Source organism: Triplophysa dalaica, chromosome 20 (genome assembly GCF_015846415.1).
Source record: "Triplophysa dalaica isolate WHDGS20190420 chromosome 20, ASM1584641v1, whole genome shotgun sequence".
Classification (NCBI taxonomy): Eukaryota; Metazoa; Chordata; class Actinopteri; order Cypriniformes; family Nemacheilidae; genus Triplophysa; species Triplophysa dalaica.
The window spans coordinates 5697843-5725592 of NC_079561.1; the positions used below are offsets into that span (position 1 = coordinate 5697843).

Below are 27750 nucleotides of genomic sequence, written 5' to 3' on the forward strand. Positions count from 1 at the left end.
GGAATGATGTCATGGAATGTTTTTCAGAGATTTTAACGGTACAATGTTCATACATGACAGAAGAAGGGAAAAGCAAACAGATTCACGTGGCCCTATTGTCTCACTTCCTGCTCTGGGACGGTTACAGGAACACGCCTCAAAGAATAACTGCCTGAAACCTTAAACCCCAACCCCCAGCGGCGGGTGTTATGAACCTGCTCACACCCACGTAAACCGACCCACACAAGTGTTTTGCAACGGGTTTATGAGGAAAAACGCTGTTAAACTGGTTCATCATTAAACCTTAAATAAGTGGCAAATTATATCAAATCCTTATTTAAGGTACTTGTGTAAATCATTTAGATAAAGGGGGTAAAGCAAGGTAATGGATTCAGTTAATAGATAACACAAATACGGAAAACAATGTATTTGCTATTATCTTTATGACAAAACTGTATCTTGAGAAGACATTTAAAAACTGCTTTGGAGAAGTGTCCAAACTTGTTTGTCTGCAACACGATGAAATGAAACAAAAACATTGCAATAGTGCACGTTTTATTATTAAATATCTAACATTTTATTGTCATTTAAGACATGTCCTTACATTTGCTGTATTTGCAGGGCAAAAGGCATTTTAGGCTGAACCAGTGCAAGAAGGAACACAATCTTAACCACACAAATACAGTCAACACAAAACTATTCAAATCAAACCATCAACAGAGAATTCAAGTAAAAGAATTTAAAACTGTGATAGAGTGAGCAAAGAGGTTCACAACTACCAATGTTACAAATAATAATAATAATAATGACAAATGTTAAGCATACGGTGTGCTAAATCTGAACAAATCAGGGAAATTATACACTAGAAAAAAGCTCTATAATGCAAAATACAACATTGATAGCAAAAGCACACAAAAAAGACATTTTGACAGCTTGCTTTACACTACCTTGTAGTGCAGATATTGCATTTCAAACTGAATTTACTTGCCATTCCAGTAATTGACATGAGCCCATTTTATTCTCCCATAGGTTAATAAATCACAGGTATATAAATCACAGATAAAAATTAATTTAGTCAGTCGATCAACCAAAAGATACTTTTCAACACCAAAAGTTTGTGAAGATCTGTTTCTCCAGTACAAGATTCAAAGATGCCATAACTTTTCAGTTCATTTCGCTATAAATAAAAACACAGAACACTGTTCCTTGATCCACAGATCCCCCATTTCAGTGGCTGAGAATACAAAGAATTTTAGCAAGATAACAGAAGAGGAGGAATGTTGCATTGATGTAGATGCACATCCATATGCACGGTTGAAGATGAATAAGAGCTTCCTCATGTTGCCCAACTTACAAAGCAATACTTGTATAGTATGTCTTCCGAAAATCAGTGCCAAGCGAGGGAGTTTTCGCCACTGAAGAAGATTTGTCCATGCAGAAAATTGTTACTAAACATCTTGCACAAGAACGTGAAGAGAATAGCCTAAAAAATAGAATTACCCGTGTTTGGAGCCGCTGAAATGATTATATACAGATTTTGTACTGCATTTAGTTCAAGAAACTGTTATTAAATACTTCGATTTGGCAGTAGTATTTCCTCTCAAACACAGCAGGTACAGAACCATTCCAAAACCATGACCGTAAAATGTACGATACAAACCACACCATGATGAAAATGAACCATCACTAGCTCACTCTACTCTATAAAAAACGTGAAATGAAACAAAAACAACATTCGTTCGATTTTTGCCATTGCACTCTTTATTATTACTTATCTGATTCTTTCTCATATTTTAAGACAAGCGTCATAACATCACCTGTATTTGCCAGGGCAGAAGGCGTTTTAGGCTGAACCAGTGAAACCAGGGTGTGGGGTTGTGGTCGGGTTTAATCTGCAATGATACAGCAAGTCAATTGTGTGATCACTAACACCTGTCTCCAATTCCAATGATAAGTTGGGAGAACATAGAGAAGTTGGGAGACACGCGATTGCTTCTCAACTCTAAACCCGGTTCTTTGTGTTTGAAGAAAAAAAACTCCCTGAAACCACCTTACCCATATTGAGCTGTGGTACAGTGGTACATTAAGCTGTGAATACTTCCAGCTGTGTATCATTGTGTACAAATGAAATTGACACCCGAATTGACAATAAAACAAAAACTCACATCAAATGGCAAAACACAAAGGATAAAAACGTTCCAAAGATTGTTTCTAAACAAAGACGTTCTAAAAGCTACCTTGCATATTGCAATTTTAGTTTCAAGTACTTAACACTTACAATTTTGACCCCTTTGTCCATTTCACAGAGGCAAATAAAACGCATTTAAACAGCAAGAAAACCATTTTTAGCTTTCGTTTATGCCAGTAGCTCAAGACATGACCACACCCCTATCCTCCATGGGTTAATACATAAATCACATTAAAAATCATTCAGTCATATTCACATATTTATTCAACAAGTAATTCAGACCGTATAATCTTTCCCCTACCAGCAGAATGTGTAGCTCAAAACGGATGAAATATTTGATTACAAACGATTATCAGATGCAATTTGATGACATTCGGTTTACAGCAAATCCAACAAATGCTTCAACCATTTCTCCAGTTCAAAAGCCAAATATGCCCTTATCACTACAATTCAGTACAACTAAAAACACATATCCAGACGCTGTGATAATCGGACACATCATGACCTCCTTAATCCAGGCCACCACACATATAGCATCTTCTGACATCATCAGAAACGTTAACCTCAACTAACAATAGCCACGTCTGGATTACAGCCATCATTTCAATTACTTTTATTCCCCACACAAATCTATTCTTTAATCTTAGCCGAGGACCATCTGGCCAGCTCGTTTTCTAAAGTCTCCGCTGAAGGCTGGCGTTCCCCCCTCGCAGATGTTTAGTAAAACCCCGTTCTTCATTTAGCTTTGCCTTCAAAGACCTTCCCGGCGCAATCACGACCCGCAATTGACGTCGAGCTCTCCGGCTTATCTATTACACGCCGTTTCGATCAGACCGACACACAACCTGTTTAAAGAGCTTTAGATTTCTCATCGTATTCAAGTCAAGTGACAGAGATGCACGCACGCGTGGATAATATTTCTGCCTCCCGGACAGACCTGCATACGCGGTGGATGTCATAATCACATTTACAAACATCACAACATTAGAGGAAACATTACTAAAGGAATCATAGTTCAAAATAAAAATGTCTTTTAACAAACAAGCTTTAAAAAAACAAAAAATATGTCATCTGATGTTTTTCAGAAGGCCTAAAGGAAGATACCCGTTGAAGAGTCAACCTGATTGGTGGATAAGCCTACGATTGACAGTAGCGCTTTTTAAAAAGCTGAAGGTAGTGCTTAATAAAACAGCGTTGAAGCAAAAGCTTTCACAAACAGGCTGCTTATTGGCACATGCTGTATAAACCCCATCTCACAGTACCGTTTCTGTACATTTAAAAACTCCTCCTTTTCCAAGATATCCAATTCATTGACCTGAGCACCAATCACGCCACGTTGCATCACCTCTCATACCTTATTAAAAGAAATAGGGGCGAGACTGACATACAGTTCTCCTCTTGTGACATCACCGTATCGCCGACATCACTCAGCAGAGAGCTAATGACCCGCTGCCCGTAAGATACTGAGCGGTAAATCAAAGGTCTTTGGTTACAGTAGACGACATCCAGTACACAAAGCGAGGTCTGGAAACAGCCGTACACAACATGGAAAGAGCGCAGCTTCATCCGAGTTCTATTCAATATAAATATTGAATGAGTGTAAATATTTATATTTCTTATATTTGATATCTATACAAACAATCGTGTAGCCTAGTGCAGTGTAAAGGCTTATTAGTCAAGAAGGAGGGGAAAAGCACCGAGTCCTCTTTGTGCAAACAGTTCGCACATCAGGCACTTGGTTTTGGAGTGCGAGTTTCTCAGACGTAGTCGGTCGGTCCGGCTGAGAGGGGATGCGGGAGACGAAGAGAGAAACTGCCGAGATCTCAGTGGAATCTTCAGCTGAGCAGCCGGGCAGTGTCAGCTTCAGTTTAGGAGCCGGTCTCCACAGGGCCGTTGTGCAGGGGTGCTCCAAAGTCAGGTGCGTCTAGGGCACCTCTGCTGGTACCTACAGGAGACAAGAAGAAGCCTTGATGGGTCACTTATATCCTTTATTCAGCCTTAAAAGGATCATATGGCATATGTTTTTCTGTGTCTTTGGTGTGTTATAAGTTGCCCATTCATGTATTAGAGACGTAAAATAGCAAAAATTTAAGTGTCGGAACAAAAGATGCATTTTAGCTAAAAGCGAATGTTCACCCTGACCTGCCTGAAACGCCTCGTGTAACCACACCCCCACAAATCTATATCAAATGTATACGCAAGTAAGGTGGGTGTACCTGTAAGTACAATTGCTTTAGAACCTGGAGTTCCAAATATGGTAGTATTTTGACCAATCTCAACGCACTGGTTAACTGGCCAATCATAGCACACCTCGCTTTTCAAAGCGATGAGCTTCAATAAAATCCACGCGTTTCAGTTTGGCGGGGCAAAGAGGAGATACAAACATGCACGGTGTGTGGAAAATACAGCGTTTTTTAACCTTAAATCCTATAAACACACGCATTAATTCTAAAACAAACCATAATATTTGTTTTAGCCTTGACATATGACCCCTTTAAAAATGGCATATACAAAAAAATATATAAGATTTTTGGAAAAATATCAATGGGGCCGTTGTTGTTTGGTTATCTGCGTACTTCGAACTATCTTCTTATGTTTTGCAGAAGAAAGAAAGTCATACAGGTTTGGATTGACATGAGGGTGAGTAAATAATGAACGATTTTTCCTTTTTAGGAGAACTATTCCCTTGAGCTTCATTTGTGGGTGCATAGATGAGGTACATTAGTTCAGGCCGTGTAGTGAAAATCTGCTGTGTTTCAGTTGCTATAGTAATGATGTAGGCGTCAGCAAGGTGCCAAGTGAGTTTTTTCTATAAAAGCTGAGAGTGGCAAGCTGTCAGTATGGAGAGAAAAGACTGAAAACATCTCCAAACGTCGTCTTAGTACCAGTTCACACCACGCAAAATAACTGAAAAGATTACTGACAACATATGATAACATTATGTTAACTCCAAGTCATAGTTTCACATTTTAAAAATGCGACTTTAATTTTGTTTTCTTTGTTATGTTAAATAACATATGTGCGATTGATGATATAAGGTGTTTGAATTATGATCTGACAGTCTCGATTAATAAAGAGTCCTACACCACAAAATCGGTCGAAAGTGAATATTCTCATTTCCAAGCTATTTACAATAGGCCGTTGTTTAGTAAGATTACGCCAAGCAGCATAAAATCTGATCAAGGGCTTTAAAAAAAACACAATTCCCACCCATCTGCTCTATAACCCAGTCTGTTTCTGCCTCTCTACTTCTGCAACTCTGGTGAAGGTGCATAACATGAAAACGTATGCTTATGTGTGCATATGTATGCATGGCTGTGTAAAGCAAAGGAGATTGAAACATACTCCCAGAGATTCTAAAGTGGCAGCCCATATGCCTTATCTCCTTGTGTTAGTGCTGGCGGAGCCCTTTGGAGTTTTGATGTTTAAATTCTCATACACACCAGAGTCGTCGTTCATTCTGCAGAAGAGATGAAAAGCAGATTTCAGTTCTCAGATAATGAAATAAAACAAGGAGAAACAAGTTACAACCATGTTTTATGGCTCGGAGGTAAAAATAAACGTAAGAGACAACACCGTTGTGTTTGTTTTTAATGAAAGAGAAACTGACTCACATCTGCGTCAAAACCCCTTTGATGGAAAATGATTCACTTAGCAGCAAATAAATTCAGAATTGAGGAAGTGTGGGAGCCGGTTCCGTTTACTCAAGCTCGCTGCTGTAATGATTAACTGTTTTCCAGTAACAACAGCGTGTGGGCCATATATTCGAAACGTGTGTGAGCGTGAATATGTAGAAATGAACACTTACACAGATGAAGAGCGAGATGAGCTCATGTTTGGCTTTGCTCTGGCATTTGTCATCGGTGGATACCTGATATTAGAATATTCTCTCTCCTTTGTTTTATTCCTCTATAAAGATAAAAAACAAAGAATAGAAAAATGATGTATGATTTGAGAAAAATACAACAGACATGCAGCTTTGACGATTCAATGATAATTCATAGTGACCATGTGTCTAAAATCGACAAAAACAAGCATAACAGAAGTTGTGCAACTCTCGAACTACATGACAGCTTGTGTGAGGAATGTATTGAAGTTTAAGTCATCATTCACGGATTATCACTCCAACTCACGAACAAATCCAGTCCAGTCTGTTTGGTGAACCAGATCGACTGGTTCATTGAAAAGAATCGACTCACAAGAATGATTTATTTTTTAAGCTTAACAGACCAACTGACACTGTACAGGAAAACAAAGCGTATGAAAAATGATACTTTTTGCAATAAATATTCACTTTATGAGACGATGACACAGCATCATCTGAATTAAAGTGAAGTGTGCGAGTACCTGCTCTTCCTCCAGTCTCTTCTGAGCAGTATCAATGTACTGCTGCACAGCCATGTAGATGAACTTGTACTGGGCTTCGGTCTGAACCATCCCGGACCTCTGCTGGCGAACTCTCTGAATGGTCTTTGGGATGTCAATGTCACAATCCAACCCTTCAGACAGACGGGGAGATGTAGTGACTACAACGGACAAGCCATCTGAAGGGGCTTGTCGCATTACATCATTAAGATCATATCTGCAATAATAATGTTGTGTAAAGCAGTTACCTTGCCTGTTTATGATGTCGATAAGGATGTCGATCACGATAATTGTGCCGGTTCGTCCGATCCCTGCACTGCAATGACAGTGACAAATACAGGTTACGATTACAGACAACACAAGGAGGAAATTGCTTGGTTTCAAGTCAACATGTTGAGCAACTGACTTCTTCCAGTGTGCTATTAGAAGTCGAGATAGTAGTTCTGTTTTAAAACCAAGTGAGCTGATTCGAGGGCAGCTGACACGGACTACTGCTTTCTAAAGCATCCTTTCATCATAAAACCTCAAGTGACACACTGGAACTCTTCTTTTATTATGAGCTATTTGCAGTGCATTTTGGGATTGCCCCTAAATTAGGCTAAACAATATAATTACGGCAGCATCTGCGATCAGATTGTAGAATAGCATTATTGTATACTTTTACCCCTATGATGCCTTAAAATACTGCTTCCAGAAGCAGTGCGCTTGATTTTGCAACACAACAAATGAGAGGATCTGATTGCTTGATGTCCATTTGCAGTACCTGCAGTGAACCACGATAGGTCCACTTTCTGGAATGGCACTCTGGGTTCTGTTGACCTGCTCTAGGAAGCTCAGGACGCCTCCGGGTTCATTAGGAACACCATGATCAGGCCAACTCAAGTACTGATAGTGCCAGACACATCTGGGAGGCTCTCTCTTAAATGACACACGAAAAAATAGATATTAGATCATACTACATTGAACATAAAACCAAGGCACTAAAAAGACTCGAAATTACATTTTAAATATTACAATTTTGGTCATGTTTGCCCTCCAGTACAGTCATTTCCCATGAGGCTCTTACCCTGTCTAGACGGGTGACTTCCAGTTCTCGTCGTATGTAGTCCTGAGCTGTGTGTTCCTCAATGTTCTTCACGCAGATCTTCCCAAACTCCTTCGTTGAATTTATTTCTGGCCAGTACCGCACACACTTATTCTGTGAACACATTCGTTTTTTAGATGCAAAGTGAAAGACGAGTGAAAATGTTTGAAACTGAAAATCATTTTAAAGGAGATATTACTGATCTGAGCAGAGAAAAAACACAAATTTTACATTTAAACACACAGACAAATATGTTTCTAAACATTGTTAACCCTTGTACTCAGTTTGATATAACATTAACATTTGATACCATTTTGCGAGATAACTAAAACCTTCTGAGCTGACCGGAGGACAAGTTTTCACAAAAACACACGCAAGCAGACAGAATTGTGAACGTGAACACCAGTGGAGAAACGCAGACAAAAACATCCTAAAGTCAAATTATGTCCATAAAGCGGGCAAAATGATTTATTATTGAGTTGTTTTACATTAGCATTGAGTTCTACATTAGAATTTCCCGTACGCTCTAATCCAGTTTGAGACATAAAAAAATCGTTTTTTTTTATTGCAACCGAAACAGTAAATCATCCTCTGTCCGGTCTCATATATAGATTTATACTGTACATAACGATAACATTATGAGATGATTTCAATATACAATGTCAGTGTGTGTTGTTTGGGTTCTGTTCATTGCATGTGTGATGTGAACTTTGAACTATATCTCCAAACGGACAAATAAAACCTCACCCGTCCTCTCTCCATCTCCTTGGTAGTCATGACAATAACATGACTGTTTTCCTGGTACACCATTTTCCAGAAGTCTAAGACGGTGTTCTGAAGGGAACCCTGAGTGGCAATAAACACTTTACCTTCATCCATAAGAGGGCCTTCTTCATGCATGCTCTGAATCCCAAAGACAGACAAAGATTAGCATTAGAAAGAATAACAGAACATTGACTATTAATGACTGTTTTTATGACATTACGAGTGATGGGAGGGGCTTACTCGTATGTAATTAGCATTGATGTAATCAGAGCCAGAGACGTCAGGATCCGCCTCCTTGATTAGTACACGCGTGGTGTCAACTGCAACAGACAAAATGATGATTCAAGAGAGAAGAAGACCCAATAAGATTGATTTGACCCCGCTTGGTCCGTCGCTCCGTTAGAAGACTAACCAGTTACTTACAAGGTAAAATATTCTTGTATCGGTTCTTGTTTTTATTTTCCGGTCTCTGTCCTTCTTTCCTGGGATAAAGGAGTTTACATTCCTGCTGCTGTAAAACCTGAAAAAAAACAAAGGGACAAGATGGAAAGAAATGGTTGAATGTGACGAGCCATATACAGAAGTCATCATATCTTTGCTGTGAAATGAGATGTTAGGTGAGCACCCCCTGCAGGAAAATCTCATTTAACTTTAACCATTTACCAGCAAACAGGAAGTGCAGTGTAAGAGGTCACTGGGCAGAGATAAACAGCTCTTCTATCAAACAGTCCACTGAGATATAATGAATATATTACAGTGGAAAGTACAGTTCTATTCTTATGCCAACAGAAAATCTGGACTGATTACTCATTTCTCATGATGAACAGAAAATATGTATAGATGAGTGAATCAATCTACCTCAAATTCTTCCCAGAAGCCTTGCTTGGGTTTTTCTGAGTTGTCGGCCACTTTATTTAATTCTCGCACCCTGTTTTCAATGTTTGCTGCATTTATCCTTGTGGCATTGAATGGCTTTAACATTTGAAAAGAGAAAGAAAATAAGAAAACAGACAACAATGAGAAATAATACAGTCTTGAATATATACATATTGTTCTTTGTCGTTATATTCATATAGAATATTCTTGGCAAAAATGTGACGTGTACTTCGTGAACCTGTAAAAATGTACTATACTTGAAGTATTTAATTGACGTGTCTAATTCAAAGATTGTGAAAAAAACTGTCTATTTTTTCCATAGAAATATCAAACAAGTAAGCATAAAGAACAAAAAGTGTTTTTGGACTGTGCAGAAAATGACACATTTTCCAGTTTTTTTCTCACCTGTTTTAGGTGCACAACAATTCCACTCTTCTCCACCATTGGGTTTTTCTTGTAATGTTCTACTAAATCTGCTAAAGTGTCAAATCTTTCCCCCCCTCCAACATCATATTTCCCATCCTGTCAAAAGACACATGAGAAAAAGTTTCCTTTTGAGAACTCATCTTTTATTTCCACTGCTTACTGTGGAGATTTGTTGCACTTTTACCTGATAACGAATCATGACATGGGTAACTTTAGTCTTGCGGTCGACATTTTCGTGCTTTTCTTCATTAGTGAGGACGGAAAGCACAAAATCTCCTGGTTTACTTTGACTCTCTCTCACCAGGAAGCTGCCAGACTTGCCCTTTTCTGTGAGGAGCTTCTCGGCATCTCTTCCCGAGAGGTGCCCATGATACCACCTGAGAACAGATGACAAGATGAGAACAGATAAAAGCATTTTTAGCATTTATTTTAAACATGCATTTTAAATAAAAAAGGGAATGCAAACATCATGTTTTTCCCTGCAATGTTTTAGGGGCAACAAAACACTCAAGTTATGTGACCAATAAAACCGCCCACTCAAAAACTAGACGTTTTTGCTTCGTGTCCCACAAAAATGCTTTCTTTCACTTGTGATTCATATATGGAACTTTCACTACAGAAACTATACATTTGTGGTTGGAAAATGAACAGAAGTGTTTGTACAGCACTTGGCTATAAACAGGTACCAGCCGTTATGATACGAGGATATGTGTAGGAGGTGCTCGCTCGTGAGCTGTCTGCTTTCATATAATGGAAAAACCGCACAAACCAACCAATTACAATCTTCAAATGTAAACATCATGCATTTCACCTGGCAATGGTTTATGTTTTTCAACACGTATATAAATATTTTACCTAGACTTTGAGACTTAGAGGATGTTTTGCAGTGCAAACAAACCTAAACATATTCAGGTGTAGGAAGTTATAAAGTAAACTGGAGATGATGCACATAAACACTAAACATAAACAATAAGACAGGACCCTTTAGGCAGTTGCAAACATACTGTTAGTCATAAAATGTAGATAAGCACAACCCAGCTCAGTTAAACATTAAAAGCACCTGGCGCATTTATTCTCTGCCCAATAATTAACCCTCTCTCGAGTTTGACCACCAGGGGGCAGGTCTCCTCTGTCCAGGGTAAAGCCAGAGTCAAGCTCCAGGCGTTCTGGATGGATGTATTTCTTCCGTACCTCTCAGATGTGGGGTCCTTGCAGTTCAGAGGGTATTTCAGCTCAATGACATCACCGTTTCTCTCCCGCAGGGAATCGTGTTGTTCGGTGTAGTACTGTACCAGCTCAGCCAGCGTGGCAAATTTCTCCCCACCATACAGGTCATAATAGTCCCCGGAGTTCTGGATTTTAATGTGGGTGACCTCATCATTCCTCCTGTCCAGAACAAACAGATGGGACACAATGGGGAAAATGGGCGGGGAGGAGACAAAAAAGATGGAAAAGTCAGATTATGAGCATTACGAACAGGACACTTGCAATTAAATATTCTTCAAGTTCAATTTTATGTTTAGTATTTATTGAATTGTTGTGGATTTGTATGAATTGCAATGTAGCTAAGCATCAGTTTATGTGATGCCTAGTTGTAATTGCCAACCAAGGGGTACTTGAACACGTTCCAGGGGATATTTAGAAAAATATATTTTTTTGCTTGGTAAACCTATACATAGTTGGGAATAAAATGTATACAAAATAAAATCTGTTTAATAAGAGCTATCAAAAGCTTACTACGAATAATCTCATCAATTTTCATTTGAACTCATATTATAATTTCCAAATGCAATATTTTTTTAGGTCGATGTTGATGGTAATTGTGCCATGCCGATGGGGTTGTGGGCAGAAAGTAAGACAAATTGGTTGAGAAACAATGATATAGTCCATGAAGCAGTTGCATGTACAACAAAAAAAGTTGTTTCAGCTGTTAATGTTTTGGGATTTATATACATTTTAGCTTTCCTTTTACATTTTCAACAAAATATCATCCTACTGTTGTATTATTTACCATCAAACCCAAATTTACAAAGCAAAAAAAGTCTAACTATTTACGTAAATATACTGTAAATACATGATATTTCCTAAAATGTAGAGACTGAAAACGACACTGTAATCCAATTTTATTTCATATGACTGCAGATAGACACAAAAGCCTTGGCATCGCCTTTTAAGACATTCTTATCTGATTGCTTAGACAAACAAATTTACTTTGATAAAAGTAATAATAAAAAAAACTTAAGAAGGTTAAAGTACAAAAAAATAAAAGTGCATAGAATGTTTGGGGCGATATAATCAAGGGAAAATTATTCTCAGTAGATTTCAGGTTTATTCTTGCCAAAAGTCTAAACACCACTGTGTCTTTAAATGCCAGTGTATGGAAAAAGCAGAAAGGCACACCTGCGTAGATAACATCAGCTGGGCTCAAACACAAAACCACAACCTCACGCTTTGTGAGCGGATCATAATTACTGCAATTCAGCTAAAACACACACATGCAAAAAACTGCACAAACATACATAAAAACCAAAGCGAAACAAATGAAACAACAGCAATGCAGCTCATAACAGACCTCCATCCTTTTCCCCTCTGCTGTTCTCTGGCCTTCTCTACACATCCACAGCTCTATCCATCACTGGCCTGGCTCATGAAATTGCACTCTCCTCTGTGTAATTGCATTATGGAAGTAACAGAAGAGCCAAAGCAGCACGGCATCATGGTCTCAGCAGTGAGGGGCTAATAGCTGCTGACTGTTGCATATGAGCGGCCCTGTGCTAAGGGCTGTACAGGCATCTAATGCAATCTCACAACAACCAAACACACTCACATACCATTAGCTAGTTATCTAAGTAAGGTCATATTATGGGCTTATATTGTATTTTATAAAGCTAATTATAATGGCTATAATGTCATTCCAATACTTTCTTCTACAGAACACAAAAGAAGATACTTTGAAGAATGTTGGTAACCAGAGAACATGTGGGTCCCATTGATTTCCATTGTGTGGACCCAAACAACCGAGACATTTCTTAAAATATCTTCTTTTGTGTTAAATTTTTTTTTCAGGTTTTAAACCAAATGAGGGTGAATAAACGATGACAGAAATGAGTTTTTGGGTGAGCTATCCCTTTAAATGAACAGTTTTTATACTGAGTTCATGATATTTTCTACCCCCTAACTCTTTAAGCATTGTAGGGTGCCTTCACATTATAGCAAATATCAAGTTTTCTTAATTTTTGTGACCCTATTAAAGGTCAAACCAGAAACTGGCACACACCCACACACCATATCACAGACAGCCAGTCTGCGATGTCAAACTTTTCAACATCATTTACATTTTGAGCTTGATATCAAGTATGCAAATGAGTAAACGCAGCGAGCCGTTTTCTTTTGTACCGCATGGAAACGTGCACAAATCAGAAACAGTTAATCTATTTACCGACATCTTTCTAGTCTGGTATATTGATCGGTTATCTCATAAGAGTGATATCACTGTCAAATTCTTTCCACAAATATGTTCATGCGAATGTTCTGCAAGCGATGTGTTGAGAGTCAGGGTAAAAAATGACTGATCTCTAGCTACAGATTCAAGGAAGCCTGCTGACTAATTGTATCTTCGAGCATTGATTTTCCTGTTAAAGCCAGCCTCTGCAGAAAGCCGGTGAGAAACACCATACGGCTATTGAGTCTCTCTGTACTATACGTCCATGTTTTAATCTGCAGGCTGATCCTCGCTGTCGCTGGAGCAACACATTTCCACCAATGACCATCTGCATTGAGCAACATCAATGTTTCTATGGTGATTGAACTGCACCGCTCAGCTTGAGAAACCCAAGGCTGAATTATTTTTCAGCAGTGGATGTTCTATATGGAGGACCGGGAATGCCGATTAAAAATAAAGAAATAATCAACTGATCAATCTAATAATTAAAACATAAAAATGTAAACAAATAATCTCTTAATTTTAGAAATGAATATACTTATTTAAACTGTTTTATTTAACATTTGTTTTAAAATATAGTTAAATTGGACAATAAAACACTCAATAATAAATAAATAGATGTATTTAAAAACGGTTTATTAAATTCATGCTTTAAAGTGTAAAATATATATAATTTAAATGCACATTAAAAAAAAAGCATTTGTCAAATGCTTTTCTCTCTCTATTTGCCAATTGCTTTTCTTAATCCATTTGTCAATCGAGTCAAAAAATGCCATTGGACAGTACTGACGTGGGGACACGTTTAAATATTTGACGACAGTGGTCCTGACAGAACTACATAACATGGCAGGAGTTCATTTCGGACATTGCATGCGAACAAGCATACGGACAAAAACCCAAATGACCCCTCGTCAATCTCACAAACAAGCTCCAGCACCGGATGATCGAAGTTCAGTGGGTGAGAGGCATGGTCGTGTTGTTCTTTTACAATGGCGAGTGACAGAATTGGAGATCCGCACAAAAATCACAGTTATAACGTTAAACTGAGTTCAGCATGAGCTGTGCACACAATGGCCTCGACGCTGAACCTATCCGCTCACCTCCGAGTCCAGAATGTTGTAATTTGTTGTTTTGGACGGCAATATGAAAACGCTTTGCAGTGGATCAAGGGTGTAAGAGACGAGGATAAATCTCGGGTTGGGATTGCAATGCTGTCAGGAAAGCTGCAAACCATTTTCATTTACACCCCGTCTAACACTGGGTTCACACCAAACGTGAAAACATACAAAGTCAACTAAATAATTTAAAAGAAATGTTATATCTGTCAGTATGAACGAACAAGGAACAACTGCAGTTTTGTTAACATTAACAAATATGAGGAAATGCTGTAAAACAATATTGTTCATTGTTAGGTCATTAGTTTAACAACTTGTGTTACTAAGATTTTAGTTTTAATGACAAAATAAGAGAAACATGTCGGCGAAAAAAAATAATGGCTGAAGATAAATTGCTGAAAAAATTCAATACAGGGCTACAAGGTCATATTTGATTCTCACTTTACATTTTCTTTACACTCCTTAAACAGGTCTGGATTAAAAGTTATGTGAGAGAGAGTCACAGTGAAAGTTTTACTAAAAAAGTGAATACGTCCAACTGTTGTGTGACTATGAAAAACAGGTCCAGGAGGTCACTTCCTGTAGCCTGCTCCTGATAACCATAACACACAGACAGGAAACATCTCCTGACACATTTCACATGGCCCCGACACATATGTTACACTGCAGCGGCATGCTCCCGGCGTTTGCAACCTAACGGTTAACAATAGAACAGATGCTGAGCTACGGTCTCCACCCAGGAAAAGTGGTGAGAGACAGATAAGAGAAACATAATGTAATGGAGTCCCTGTGTGTCCATTTAGCCAGATAACACCTCCCATTATCTAATAATGTATTTTAAGAGAACTTTCCTCCAAACTTTGTAATTTACTTTCTCGTCTGGATACATTAGCCCTGACGGACATTGTTTTTCTCACAGCAGATTGCATATCTTGTTGTGATGCAACTGATCATTTTTACTTTGCTTTTTACGATTTGTGTCAAAATCACGAAAATATTCTTTGAAATCATGTTTTTGTTATTTATTAAATATAAACAAAATAAACCTCTACCAGAGTCATCAGAACCCAGACACAGATGAAATACTGATATAAGTTGTTTTTGTGCTAGCAATCCTATTAAAGAAATCCTATAAACATCCTTCAACACGAACTATGTAAATGTACTTAAACAAATAGAAATCCCACACTTCACTTGTTTTAAAAAAGGAAACATGTATCAAGTATTATTTACTACAAAAAGAAGACCTAGGTGCTAGGTGGAAGAGGAACTAATACCTACAAGAGATAACTGTAGTATGTCTCTTATCTATGTTTCCAGATCAAAATTTCACCTAAATGTCAAAGTCCTTAAACGTTATAATTAACATTTTAAATGACTTGTCCTTATCATCTCTTCACCTTATCATCTCATCTGTAAAATTTACAGATGAGCGACGGCGTAACATGAGCGGAGGGTTTGCTTGGTCTGTGCGCGACTGTTTAAAGCGTATGTTCATAGGTTGAAATATTTAGGGGAGCGTCACATGCTCTGCTTCTTGGCCTGCCACAGTGCCTCTGATGGACTACTTTCAAGGTGATTTTCTCCAAACAAAAAATTTGCACCCTCAGTTTCCAGATTTCACAATCTCAATTTCAAAAATTGACCCTTGGCTGGTTTTGTGGTTCAGGGTCACATATGTTATAAATTCCACCATTATCAAGCTAGATTTTATTATTGTAGTGTCTTAGCTTATCCTGTCATTATACCCAAAGTACTGTTCCAAAAATGCACAGATCTGTTAAACTACACTATTAAATTGCTCAATTAAATAACTATGTGACAGTGGTGTGTCCATGCTCCCTTTCAGAACATGCTGACCATCTGGACAGATACATCAGCCTACAGGCGTCTGGGCTCGGGTTCTGAAGGCTTGCGGTGAAGCTGAACCCCTAGCCGATTTCTTGTGAACATTAGACAGAGTGAGAGTCCCACCACCATAACCACAAACAGCCGGTTTGTGGTGTCCCATCTTAAAGCTACAGTATAACGTAATGCACATCTCTCTCTCCCTCGCTCACTTTCTGTCTCTCTCTCTTCAATCACTCATCAGACAAGCAGCTGGAATGGCTCACAGACATGCCCACAAGCTGACACTGTAATCCTTAAGCACAAGCCCAGGGGCATCTTAAATGATCCAGGTCCTGGAGAGCGGGGAAAGTGCTGTCCATTAATGTGATCTATGTTTAGACATGTAATACTGAGGGCCATAAATCAAACGACTGCTGTAATCTTAAATATGTACCCAAACAATGCAAGCATGCATTTATTTAAATAACGTATGACTGCATTTATAAGATCAGAAAAGGGATATAATAATCAGATCTTAACTGTACTGTAAATATTTTTAAAAGATGGCAATTTTATATAAAAACATTAAGAAAAAAGCCAAAATGAAGCCCCAGCCCTAACCAAAGTGTAAAAGAAGATCATACTACAGCATTTTATTTGACTGTCAATATTTTATTACAGTATTAACACACTGATGCTTATATTGTTATTTATTTACAAAATGTGTATTATTTACACAAAGTATTACTAAAACAATCCTGCTGACATAATAGACAAAAATTACATTTTGCACAATTGCATTTCCCATTCTGCAGACTGACATTATTTGAATAATAACAGTGTGATGAAAAAATACAATATAATATATCCCTTAAATAAAATCTATTTTAAAGCGAAATGTATTCTTACTGCATGTAGAAAATGTTCAACATGGAAACAGTCAGTGTGACTACCAAGTTCTCTTCTAAGTAATCAATAACACAGATAAACATTCAACAGGGGAGACGTGATTCATGTTCAACCACACCAGCTCAAACAGGCCACTTCTATTAAGTGATAAATGACCAACATAAGTGTCTCGTTCTTTGAATCAGGGTATTCGATCAGCTTAATTCACGAGCAAAACCAAAGCAGCAAATACGGGGAGAAACCACAACAAGAGGACAATGAGGTAAAGAGCCAGACCTGACAGAGAGAGTGAAATCTCCAGGGTTGCTCTTGCTGGGTCTCGCTAGAAAGCTGCCGTGGACACCCCGTGTCAGGAGGAGGTGTTCTGCCTCGATCCCGGTGATGTTGGGATGAAACCACCTGGAAAGACAGCAAAACAGAAGGCTCAGCAAAAACATCTGATATAGCATTCTCACCAACATATACTGTATATGTTGACTACAGGTAAAATTATGCTCGACTTCTTTCTGCTATTTCCTATTAGACTACACAGTATGTGCAGTTCAGTCTTGTTTCCTTGCACTTCCATATTTTTCGTTGTCTAAAATTTCCTTCCAAAATTGTTTTATATATATGGATTTATATCAACATACATAATATTAAAACCACTGGTAACATTTACGTCACCCTGCATCACAAAAGCAGTCATAAAGGTACATTCTTTAAAATTGAGATGTATACATCATCTGACAGCTGAATAAATATGCTTTCGAGTGATGTACCTATAAGGATATGACTAATTTGGTCGAGATACAACAATTTGAAAATCTGTAATCTGAGGGTGCAATAAATCGAACTATTGAGAAAATTGCCTTTAAAGTTGTCCATCAGAGGCACAGTAGCAGGCCGTTGCTAAGAAGAAACATGTTTGTTTTAATGCTCCCTATTGGTTTACCGCTGTAATGTTATTGTGAAGAGCAGATGAACCAGAAACTGGAAATTTTAATCTTTATACAGCTTTCCAGTGGCTCAGTGGTCAGAGCATGGCACCAGCAATGCCGAGGTCATGGGTTCAATCCCAGGGTATTGCACATAGTCAGAAACAAATGGATAATACAATGCAATGTAAGTCGGACTGGATAAAAGCATCTGTCAAATGCGTAAATGTAACTGTACATATATACAAAACTTGAGTGTAATTCCCAAAGAGTGGGCAGCAGCAAGTGAAGTTTGTAAGTGTATTTCTGGCCATTATTGTTTGCAATTTTACTGCATCCACGCACAAAAATTAAGTTTTAATATATTTATATTTAAAATTTACAAAATATCTTCATGGTACATGATCTTTCCTTAATATATGATTTTTTAAATATATCCATGAAACTTATGGCTTGTTTTGTGGTCCGCATTTTCAATTTAACTTTATGTATATACAGATTAAAAAGTGGGCTCTATAATCTACATTTCAAGCTCCACTCACTTCATTAGCTCCTCCCCTTGATCCATCATTCTAGCGATGTCATTAATAAAGATTATCCTTTCGTATTTTAACATTTTAATTTCACAGGAAATGCCAGTTCTAATCATTCACGATTCACTGTGTTTTAAAAGTTATTTCCTAATCCTTTGAGGTTGGTGGGGGTAAAAGGTGATGATAGGTCAAGTGTAATCTAGGTTAGTATTGGGTCCAGCTGTCTGACTGCCTGCAGCCAGTCTAGGCTTACACAGGGTCACTCACGTGAGAACACTTTGTGAATGGCTGTTCAGGGGTTAGAAGTGATTTTATCTTGATGCTGGGTATAAGTGTGGCGGCCTGCTAGTGCACCCCATTTTATAATCACAATTGACCGTATTTGGTGGTTACTTACTTTTATTTGACAAAGCCGTGCAAATTCCTCTTTTGTGGACACAATTTCTCAAACGGTCAAATATAAATGTTAAAATATTATTTTTTTAAATGTTAAGCATGTATTAAAAAGTACTCTAAAGCCGTGTATCCACCGAGGCGTTTACCCCTGCGGCCGGCTTGTTTTTTCAATTGTTTTCAATTGTAAAGCTGCGCTTTTACAAAAGCCATCAGTTTACTCTTCTTTTTCCGCTCAGCGCTGGTGCTATGCGTTTTTCCCCAAGATCAGCGCCGGCGTTCGACCAGGCGCCCAGAATGGAAAAATGCTCATCTTTGGGGAGAGTACGTAAATGCGCCTCGGTGGACACCCATATAAGATAGCCCATATTGACATGCCCTGACAACCAAAAAAATAGGTAATGTTAGTTAAAGAGTTAATGTGTCATGTCATATCTTATCTTAAAATCTCCAGTTCTTTATAAGGTTTTCTGTAGTGCACTTGATGTTGTGGTGTTACCTGTGACAAGTCAGCAAGCATTATAAATGTTCATCAGTTCTACTTTTTGTTGTGACTCATGTTTGTCAAAAAAGTTAATATTTTCCCATCCTGTTGAATCATCACTACAGTCCCTAGCTTCACTATGTACTGTCAAGGTTGAACACTGGAGCAAAAATATTTGAATGTATGCAAATTAATAAATTGGAAATGTTTCTTTCAACACACATTTTCCTATAATAATGGTTTAGATATACAGCGATTATACACACACAAACACTTTTATATATACAAACAACATATTATTTCAAGTATTTTAAGACATCCTGTATAATTTGCAGTTGTCATAATATATCATGATAATGTTCTATATGTCATGAAAAATTGCAAAAAGATATGTCACTAAATGTGATCTGCACTGTGGATATAAACATACCTTCATTAATTAGCTGATAATGCATGGAGTATATATTATTTAGAACATTTAAAGCTGAAGACCAGAATGTTCTGTTCTAAAACAGTTCTAGTATCTAGTTCTATTAACTTTACATAGTTCAAATGAGAAAAATATGAAATAAGTTTATTAAATATTCAATATAATAATTCTATAATAAATGTACATTTGCATTTATTCATATAGTAGACACCTAAAATTACTCAAAAATGAGACATAACATTTTGTCCATGAGCTATAATAATAATATAATATATATCATAATTATAATAATTAATTACCAGGCCATGTTCTGGTCTAAAAATTATTTCAAGAATGATGGTATTTCAAGAAATGCCAATGATCGGTCTGCTTTTATTATATTTAATAAAACTATTTATAGACAATTGTGTACTTAGATTAAAAAATACATAAATACATTTTTGCATGAAACAGCAGGTGACACTAATCCCTACTAAGCTGCTATGTGTTTTCATAAAACAATGACATCAGACCCCTCAACCTTCCCCAAAGAGTTCCCAAAACTGTTTAAAAAAACATGACCAGACCATTAACCATCTGAGCTCTATACAAGCGATTTTGCTGAAACTAAATGATGGCCAAGAATAAAAACTTTCCAACATCACCAAAATAATGATCCAAACATTGCACGTTTCGTTCTCTTGTGATGGAGGACGCCTGTCCTCACTGTCTGTACTCTAACAGGCCTGCGCAGATGCACACATTTCAGGTGGATCGACCACCAGTGCTGCTTGCAGTAACCAACAGCTCGGGGTCAGATCTAAGCCTCACTGAGCTGCCTCCAGCAGAAGCTTTCCTTAAGCACAACACACACAGCCACAACAATCCATCTTGCTCTGCGAGCGCACGCACAAAAATCCACGAAAGCAAAAGAAAGATGTGTGATGCAATCGCAACGGAGCAGCTGGGGTACGAAATGATAACAGAAACGATGTCTAATGTTCCTACCTCACCATTCTGATCAGAGCCTGTCAGAGACCCCCGCTTTGCCTCAGCTTAGTGATCCACACTCAGTACAGTTACACAAGGTAGAAGAGAGAGGGGGTAGGGACTTGTTGGAGTGTTGCTGGTTGGAAAGCGAGGTGGGGGTGTTTAATCTGCGATTTGGATGCGTCTGAGCTGCCCTGATAGGAAAGCCAGCCCGTACAATCGGCTTCTGAGCAACTGTCCATTCCTCCCGCCCCCGGCCCCCAATTCGTTTTCTCTCTTTCTTTCTCGCTCTTTCTTTCTCTCTGAATGTGACGCAGCGTTGCCATGCTGCCCGGAACACTCCTACAGCTCTTTTCTTTATCTTTGCTGTCATTAGGTTTGAATGGAGAGGGACGGCAGTACATTTACATTTATGCATTTAGCAGACGCATTTATCCAAAGCGATTTACATTGCATTGTATTATACATTTGTTTCTGACAATGTGCAATCCCTTGGGATTGAGCCCATGGCCTTGGCATTGCTAGTGCCATGCTCTAACCACTGACCCACGGTACTGTACTGTGCATGAAGAGACTGTAAAAAAGAATAACACTATGCATCATCTTGTGACAGAAGGCCGTGCAACGGATCATTTCTTGGACCCCGTTGACCACCATAGTAGGAACAATTACAACTGTAGTCAAAAGTGCCTCAGAACTGTTTGCTGTCCAACATTCTTATGTGTTCAACAGAACAAAAATAAATAAAGCTATTTTTCCTACTATGGTAGTCAATTTGTTGATCAGAAAAAAAACATTTATACAGATTTGGAACAACTCGAAGGTGAGTAAATGATGACAGAATTTTTTATAGGGGGTGAACTATCACTGATTATTTTAATAATAATTAGGTTTTTCAATAATAATATTTTATATTTTCAATAATATTTTTTTTCTTTTTTCAAACTTCAATTGCATATAACTCCATTAAAAGTTACTAAAGCAGTGACTTTTATATGGAGCTTTCTTATGCTTTAAAACTATTTTGCTATGTTCGCTACATCCAAAATACTTCTCAATTAATTCAGTATAAATCTAAATGAAAATAATATATGACTGATTTTTAAAAGACACTGTAAACACCATGTGTAGGGCATAAATTTACAGCGGAGGCTGTTTTTTTTATAATTACAGATGCACTTTGGCAATAGTTCAGAGTCACTATGGGACTAAAAGAAGTAGGGCAGACCATCAGAGTCAGGAAAGCACCCTAATTTTCCCAGAATAGAAGTGGACACACAATCATAAGTCTACTGAAATATTAGGAGGTTTTACACTAAGCTTTAGTTAAAGTCAAAGTGAAAAAAAAAAAAACAGAAAGTCTCTCCCAAAACTCAAGCTATCAGTAGATCCAACGTTGCTGTGTTGGACTGGATGGTATATTTAATCTGCCTTAAGATCAGCGAAAGTATCTAATGACGTCCTATCCTGATGTATCTTGAGGACTGCTCGACTATGACCAACAATATAATCTTTTATTTCGCCTAATGTTGAGATAACGATTATTCAACACGATTGCTCATTGACTGTAGAAACAAGTCATAAATTTTTATCTTTTTATAAATAAATAACTTGTCAATTTAACACTGCATTCGACTAAATAACACAAAAATAAATATATAAATTAAAGTCTGAATGCATACATTTTCAAATAAATAATCTAAAACAATGAAATAAGACAATTGTTTTCCCTCAATTACTTTGATAATCGATTACAATTTATTGCACAGCCCTATATGTCATGTCACTTTAATGCTGAAGCGCTCGCTCTTTCCACAAAATAAACTACCACTAACTTCCCTTTAAACCTTATAAAATTTTATAAGGATACAATAAGTGGAAGACCATTAGTGTTATAATGGTTAGATTAATGAAGGCAGAGGAAGAGAGCTTCTGTTCTTTCAGCTTCCCCTGTTATGAAATAAATGCTCTCCTGGTTTAATAATTAACAGCCATTGTCCAGCATGCAGCCTTATAAAAATAGCAATGACCTGTTAAAAAAAAGAAACTGGACAAGATGAGCAGACATCGCTGATATTGTAAAAAATATCATCCTGGTGTAATGTCTGAACTGCATTTTTCTAGGGATGCACCGATATTTTAATTTAGTCTGATAACCGATCCTTCTTGACCATTGGAAGCTGATAACCGATATATCGGCCGATATACAGAATCTACATATAAATATAACATAAAAATTATTTTCGTCCCCTGAGCATATGATATACCAAGCCTACTTTACACTGGTTAAAGATTCTTTACCTTTGAAACTTTTCTGGTAGAATGTTAACTTATAACTTTTTACAATGAATTTCTGTCTGCCAGTTTTATAAAACTGTAAATTTTGCTTATGTTGCACCTATATTGGCTCACAGTACTGTTGAGTGACACCAGAGACTGAAATAATTTCTTGCTTATGATAACCCGGGGGCACAAACGGGTTGTTGACCGTGGGCCAGAGAGAGGGAGAGGGAGATATCAGGCGGAAAGTGCTTCTGCAGTGTTCTGACAGGAGAACACAGGGAGCCACGTGCCCACAGTGATCTGACTCTTACATAATGTCTCAAGTTCACCACAGTTGGCTATTTAAAGAGGCAGGGTTGGTGACAAAAAGTGATATACTTAGTACCCCCAACTCAGCTTCAAAGACTTGTGTCTATATTGGGAGCAGACGAGTCCTGCTGGCTGGATTTTGGTAGCGTTACTGATATTTTTAGTAAGAGCTGAATATGCTCCCATATGTCAGTCTAGAGACCCGCAGGGTCAGTTTAAACACACACACAGCTCTGTGGCTTGCCAATGACTTTATTGATCTTTTAAATAATTTAAAACAATGCATGACGATATCTTTTGATAAATCGTTAGTGTAAATGTTTGGTCTGTTGTAAACCACAAGTCACATATATGTCATATAGGCAGTGTAGATACAGATCTTTTATATCCTAACTGTTGACATGATTCAGTGCATATGATTGATTTCAGCCCCCATTACAAAAGACCCCAAGCACATAAATGTGAGGTCAAATCAATTCACACACAAATAAATAGAATGGCATATGTAAGGCTGGATGTGGCACCAGCACCTCTCTCCTCTTACTCAGGAAGAAATAATATGTTACCATTTTTGAACTAACCCTGACACAGACGGCCCAAGGACACGTGAAACAAAATCTAATGTCAACGATCATATTCGAATTCTTAACAGCTGATAACAGCCCTTCCAATAGAAACATATCCCTGAAATGGATTCAAGCACTGGCTTTCAAGAGCTTAAGTTTAGGGGAATCATGACAGCGAATCTCTGTATAATTATTCCTCATGTGAACTAATGGTGTACATAATTCCTGACATTATCAGTTAAGGGTCATATGAAGTAGTGGTCGACCGATATGGGTTTGTAATGGCCGATGCTGATAGCGATGTTAAAAACACAAATGCAAATACAGTAAATGAGAGAAATACAATAGATTGGTGAAACTACATAAACAATTATGGTTATTAAGTGGCTAGTTAGCAGCATGTAGCTTAGCATTAAAAGTTAAGAATTGAAACCTTGAAAAGGTGCACACAATAAATTTTAAATAAACATTAATCTCGACAGCTTATACTGCTAGGCCTTAAATTTGTCACTTATCCACCTCACATTACCCATTTTACTCCTGGTCATTTTTAGGGCTGTCAAACGATTAATCGGGATTAATCGCATGTAAAAATGAAAGCATTTTAAATACTTAAAAATGTAATTAATACAAAATATGCACAGTACACAAACATAAATTGTGTAAACAAAAAATTGTATGCCGCATGCGATTAATCACGATTAATCGTTTGACAGCCCTACTATGTGTGAATTCCTGGCTTTACATCCACATGGCCTTTTTAAATGGACAAAATGTAAGCGTGCTATGTAGCGGCCGAACAGAAAAAAAACATTGTACGATTGTAAAAATCTCAAATTTTAAGGGTCCAAGTGGCAAGCGGTAATCCTCAATTTATGAATAATTCAGCATGACGATTTCTGGTTATACAATTCATGTGTTACGGTTTTTATTAGAGGTGCACGGATAAAATCGACTTTTCACACTATCGGCAAACTGTTTAAAAAGTGCCAATGATCAGTGCCTCAATTAACAGAGGACAGGAAATGTAATGAATTTGTGCTCTGTATTTAGAAAATGTTAAGAAACATCACCGGTTTGATGTTCAATATCAATAGTCATTATATGCATAAATATCATTCAGAAAGCTACGAATTGTTAATTTAATCTTCAGAAACGGTATTGGTATGTGCAGATATCACTCTGAATAATCGTATTGGTGGAAGAATGTAGTATCGCTGCATTTTTTCCACATTTAACAGAAATGCAGATAGGAAAACGTAACTATGTCAGTTCGAGGTGAACATTGCTTTTAGAAAACAGAGATGACAGATAACAAATTGATGACTGCGATACAAAGAAAAACTGTTCTAAGCAACTCTTTACTCGTAACCAGCAGAATTCCTGGAAATTTTCAACAAGCTATGTCATTTCACCAGACTAGAGGCAGCTTTCCTGTCTGTCAACGTTTAGAACCATGCTTCAGTCCCTTATATGAGTCAAACTCGTTGACATACAAACCAGTGTACAGCAATCTCAAGCAGAATCAACATAGGTGAATCAATCACAGAATTACAGCAGTTTGGAAATTTTGAGAACTGATTCACACGCAGCAGAAGTATTTATGACCCATATATTTACATGACCCCAAATTAGAACGCAATAAGCCATTTCTTCCTTTTTCCTATTTCCTTTACATGCTATCTCACACACACATGTGCGCAAAACAGAAGATGATAAATGATGATCTAAAGATTAAATGGAAATAAAGATTATCTTCCACACTCATCATGAAAAGCAACCATTTTGACCTTCTTAAAAGAAGGACCCATTTTGTTCAAATACACGGACACAAGCGCCTAAATAAATGTTAAACTCCACTTGAAAAGTGTTTTCAAGAAATGTGTGTAGTTTAAAGTGTGTATACATTTCTCATCATCTCACGCCTTTTTTTAAGTCTGAATGGCTGGCTTTAAATTGTACATTTCCAAACCAAGAAGCTTAATGTTCATTTTTATTTAAAAAACGATACGAAAATGGGAAATAGAAAAGCAGTAAAATAACTAGTATGACAATGGTTGGCAGTGTAACTCCTCATAGGCCTATTAACGTCTGTTAAGCTTTGTAAACGGAAGCCACAACAGCACTAAACTTTAAAATCCTTTATGTTGGCTTAACGGTATGTGGCATGATGCTGTCTGAGGGTTTCTCTCTATATTGTTTACTGAAGGCCACCTGTGCAAACTCTCCCAATAACTGATGTGTGCTGCAGCTCTTTGTTCGCGACATTGTATCCACGAAGCTCTCTCTGTTTATATAATAATGACATTCAGATTAAAATACACATATGTCCACTATGAAACAGATAACAGTACACGCTAAAGAGTCTGTCAGCATGTCAACTGATGCTAATGTTCGATGAGAAGGGTTGTTAATTTCACCTTGTTTTCTTACAGTATAACTCACGTCTCTAAACAAATGTGTCATCTGACAATAACACACCAAACTATTGATAGCTTTCTTGTTTCAAACTGGACTGAACAGTGACATGAGCACGACCACAGAGACCAAGAGAGCAACAGCTCATTACCATAAAACCCCCAATAAACCGTCACATTAAACAGTTTTAGATTGTTTTATGCAGAGAAATTGCTGCAGTGACTTTGCGAAACGCTGACTGTTTATTAACACCGCGATAAATCTATCTACGACTGACAGAAAAGGAAGAAAAGTGCTCTTTAATATTCCGTTGTGATTATGGGAACGCACATAACAGTCATTTGGTTCGGTACGACGGGCCAAAGTAGATCCTGCGCTCGCGGGCGATAACCGCGCACGATCCATTCATACAGTAACCGCTGGTGCAGTTTAAATGTAGCCTTTAGCTTACCTTCGAGACGTCATGGCCGTCCTGGAGGCTGTCAGAAGTGTGCGAGCGGACAGAAGGGGAAAGTGTACAGCAGAAAAGTAATCCTGCGCCGAGTCACTGCAGCGGACTGGAGCTTCAGACAGACAGCGCCCGACTCTCGCTCGCTCACTCCGCCTCTCACTCACACAGAGCACGACACACTGACACACAACAGGCTGCAAAACTTTATGCAAAACAAGTTAAATATTATCGGTCTTATATATAATTATATAAAAATTATCTTCCTGTATGACATATCGCTTGTTGCTCCCTAACTCTTTGTAAGTCGCTTTGGATAAAAGCGTCTGCTAAATGACTAAATGTAATAAAAAGTAAAAAATAAGCTTAGATAAACCAAACTTGGCTCTGTACACTGTAGTTGGCTTTGTGAGACATGTTTTTTATTGCTCTTATGCTTTTGTTGTCCTTATGTTTGACCCAATTGCTTCAATTGTTTACCCAACTTCTAAGTCGCTTTGGATAAAAGCGTCTGCTAAATGACTAAATGTAATAAAAAGTAAAAAATAAGCTTAGATAAACCAAACTTGGCTCTGTACAGTGTAGTTGGCTTTGTGAGACATGTTTTTTATTGCTCTTATGCTTTTGTTGTCCTTATGTTTGACCCAATTGCTTCAATTGTTTACCCAACTTCTAAGTCGCTTTGGATAAAAGCGTCCGCTAAATGACTAAATGTAATAAAAAATAAAAAGATAAGCTTAGATAAACTAAACTTGGCTCTGTACACTGTAGTTGGCTTTGTGAGACATGTTTTTACTGCTCTTGTGCTTTTTGTTGTCCTTATATTTGACCCAATTGCTTAAATTGTTTACCCAACTTCTAAGTCGCTTTGGACAAAAGCGTCCGCTAAATGACTAAATGTAATAAAAAATAAAAAAATAAGCTTAGATAAACCAAACTTGGCTCTGTACACTGTAGTTGGCTTTGTGAGACATGTTTTTTATTGCTCTTATGCTTTTGTTGTCCTTATGTTTGACCCAAT

General features: G+C 37.7%; 1 protein-coding gene across 2 annotated transcripts; it reads right to left on the reverse strand.

Moving 5' to 3' along the window:
- Positions 1–521: 521 nt before the first annotated feature.
- On the reverse strand, positions 522–26865 carry ptpn11b (protein tyrosine phosphatase non-receptor type 11b). 2 transcript variants are annotated; one of them, XM_056732885.1, is made up of 16 exons: positions 26733–26865; positions 17256–17378; positions 10875–11069; positions 9868–10060; positions 9663–9779; positions 9240–9353; positions 8805–8901; positions 8622–8701; positions 8364–8519; positions 7599–7730; positions 7296–7450; positions 6781–6848; positions 6515–6666; positions 5976–6076; positions 5513–5627; positions 522–4112 (listed from the first exon to the last, which is right to left on the reverse strand). In XM_056732885.1, the coding sequence occupies exons 1-15, from the start codon at positions 26744–26746 to the stop codon at positions 5546–5548; spliced, it is 1779 nt and encodes a 592-aa protein (XP_056588863.1). In that variant the 5' UTR covers positions 26747–26865; the 3' UTR covers positions 522–4112; positions 5513–5545. The 2 variants fall into 2 exon arrangements, with proteins under 2 accessions (XP_056588863.1, XP_056588864.1); XM_056732886.1 differs by lacking the exon at positions 26733–26865 and adding an exon at positions 20724–20858.
- Between the last annotated feature and the right edge of the window lie 885 nt (positions 26866–27750).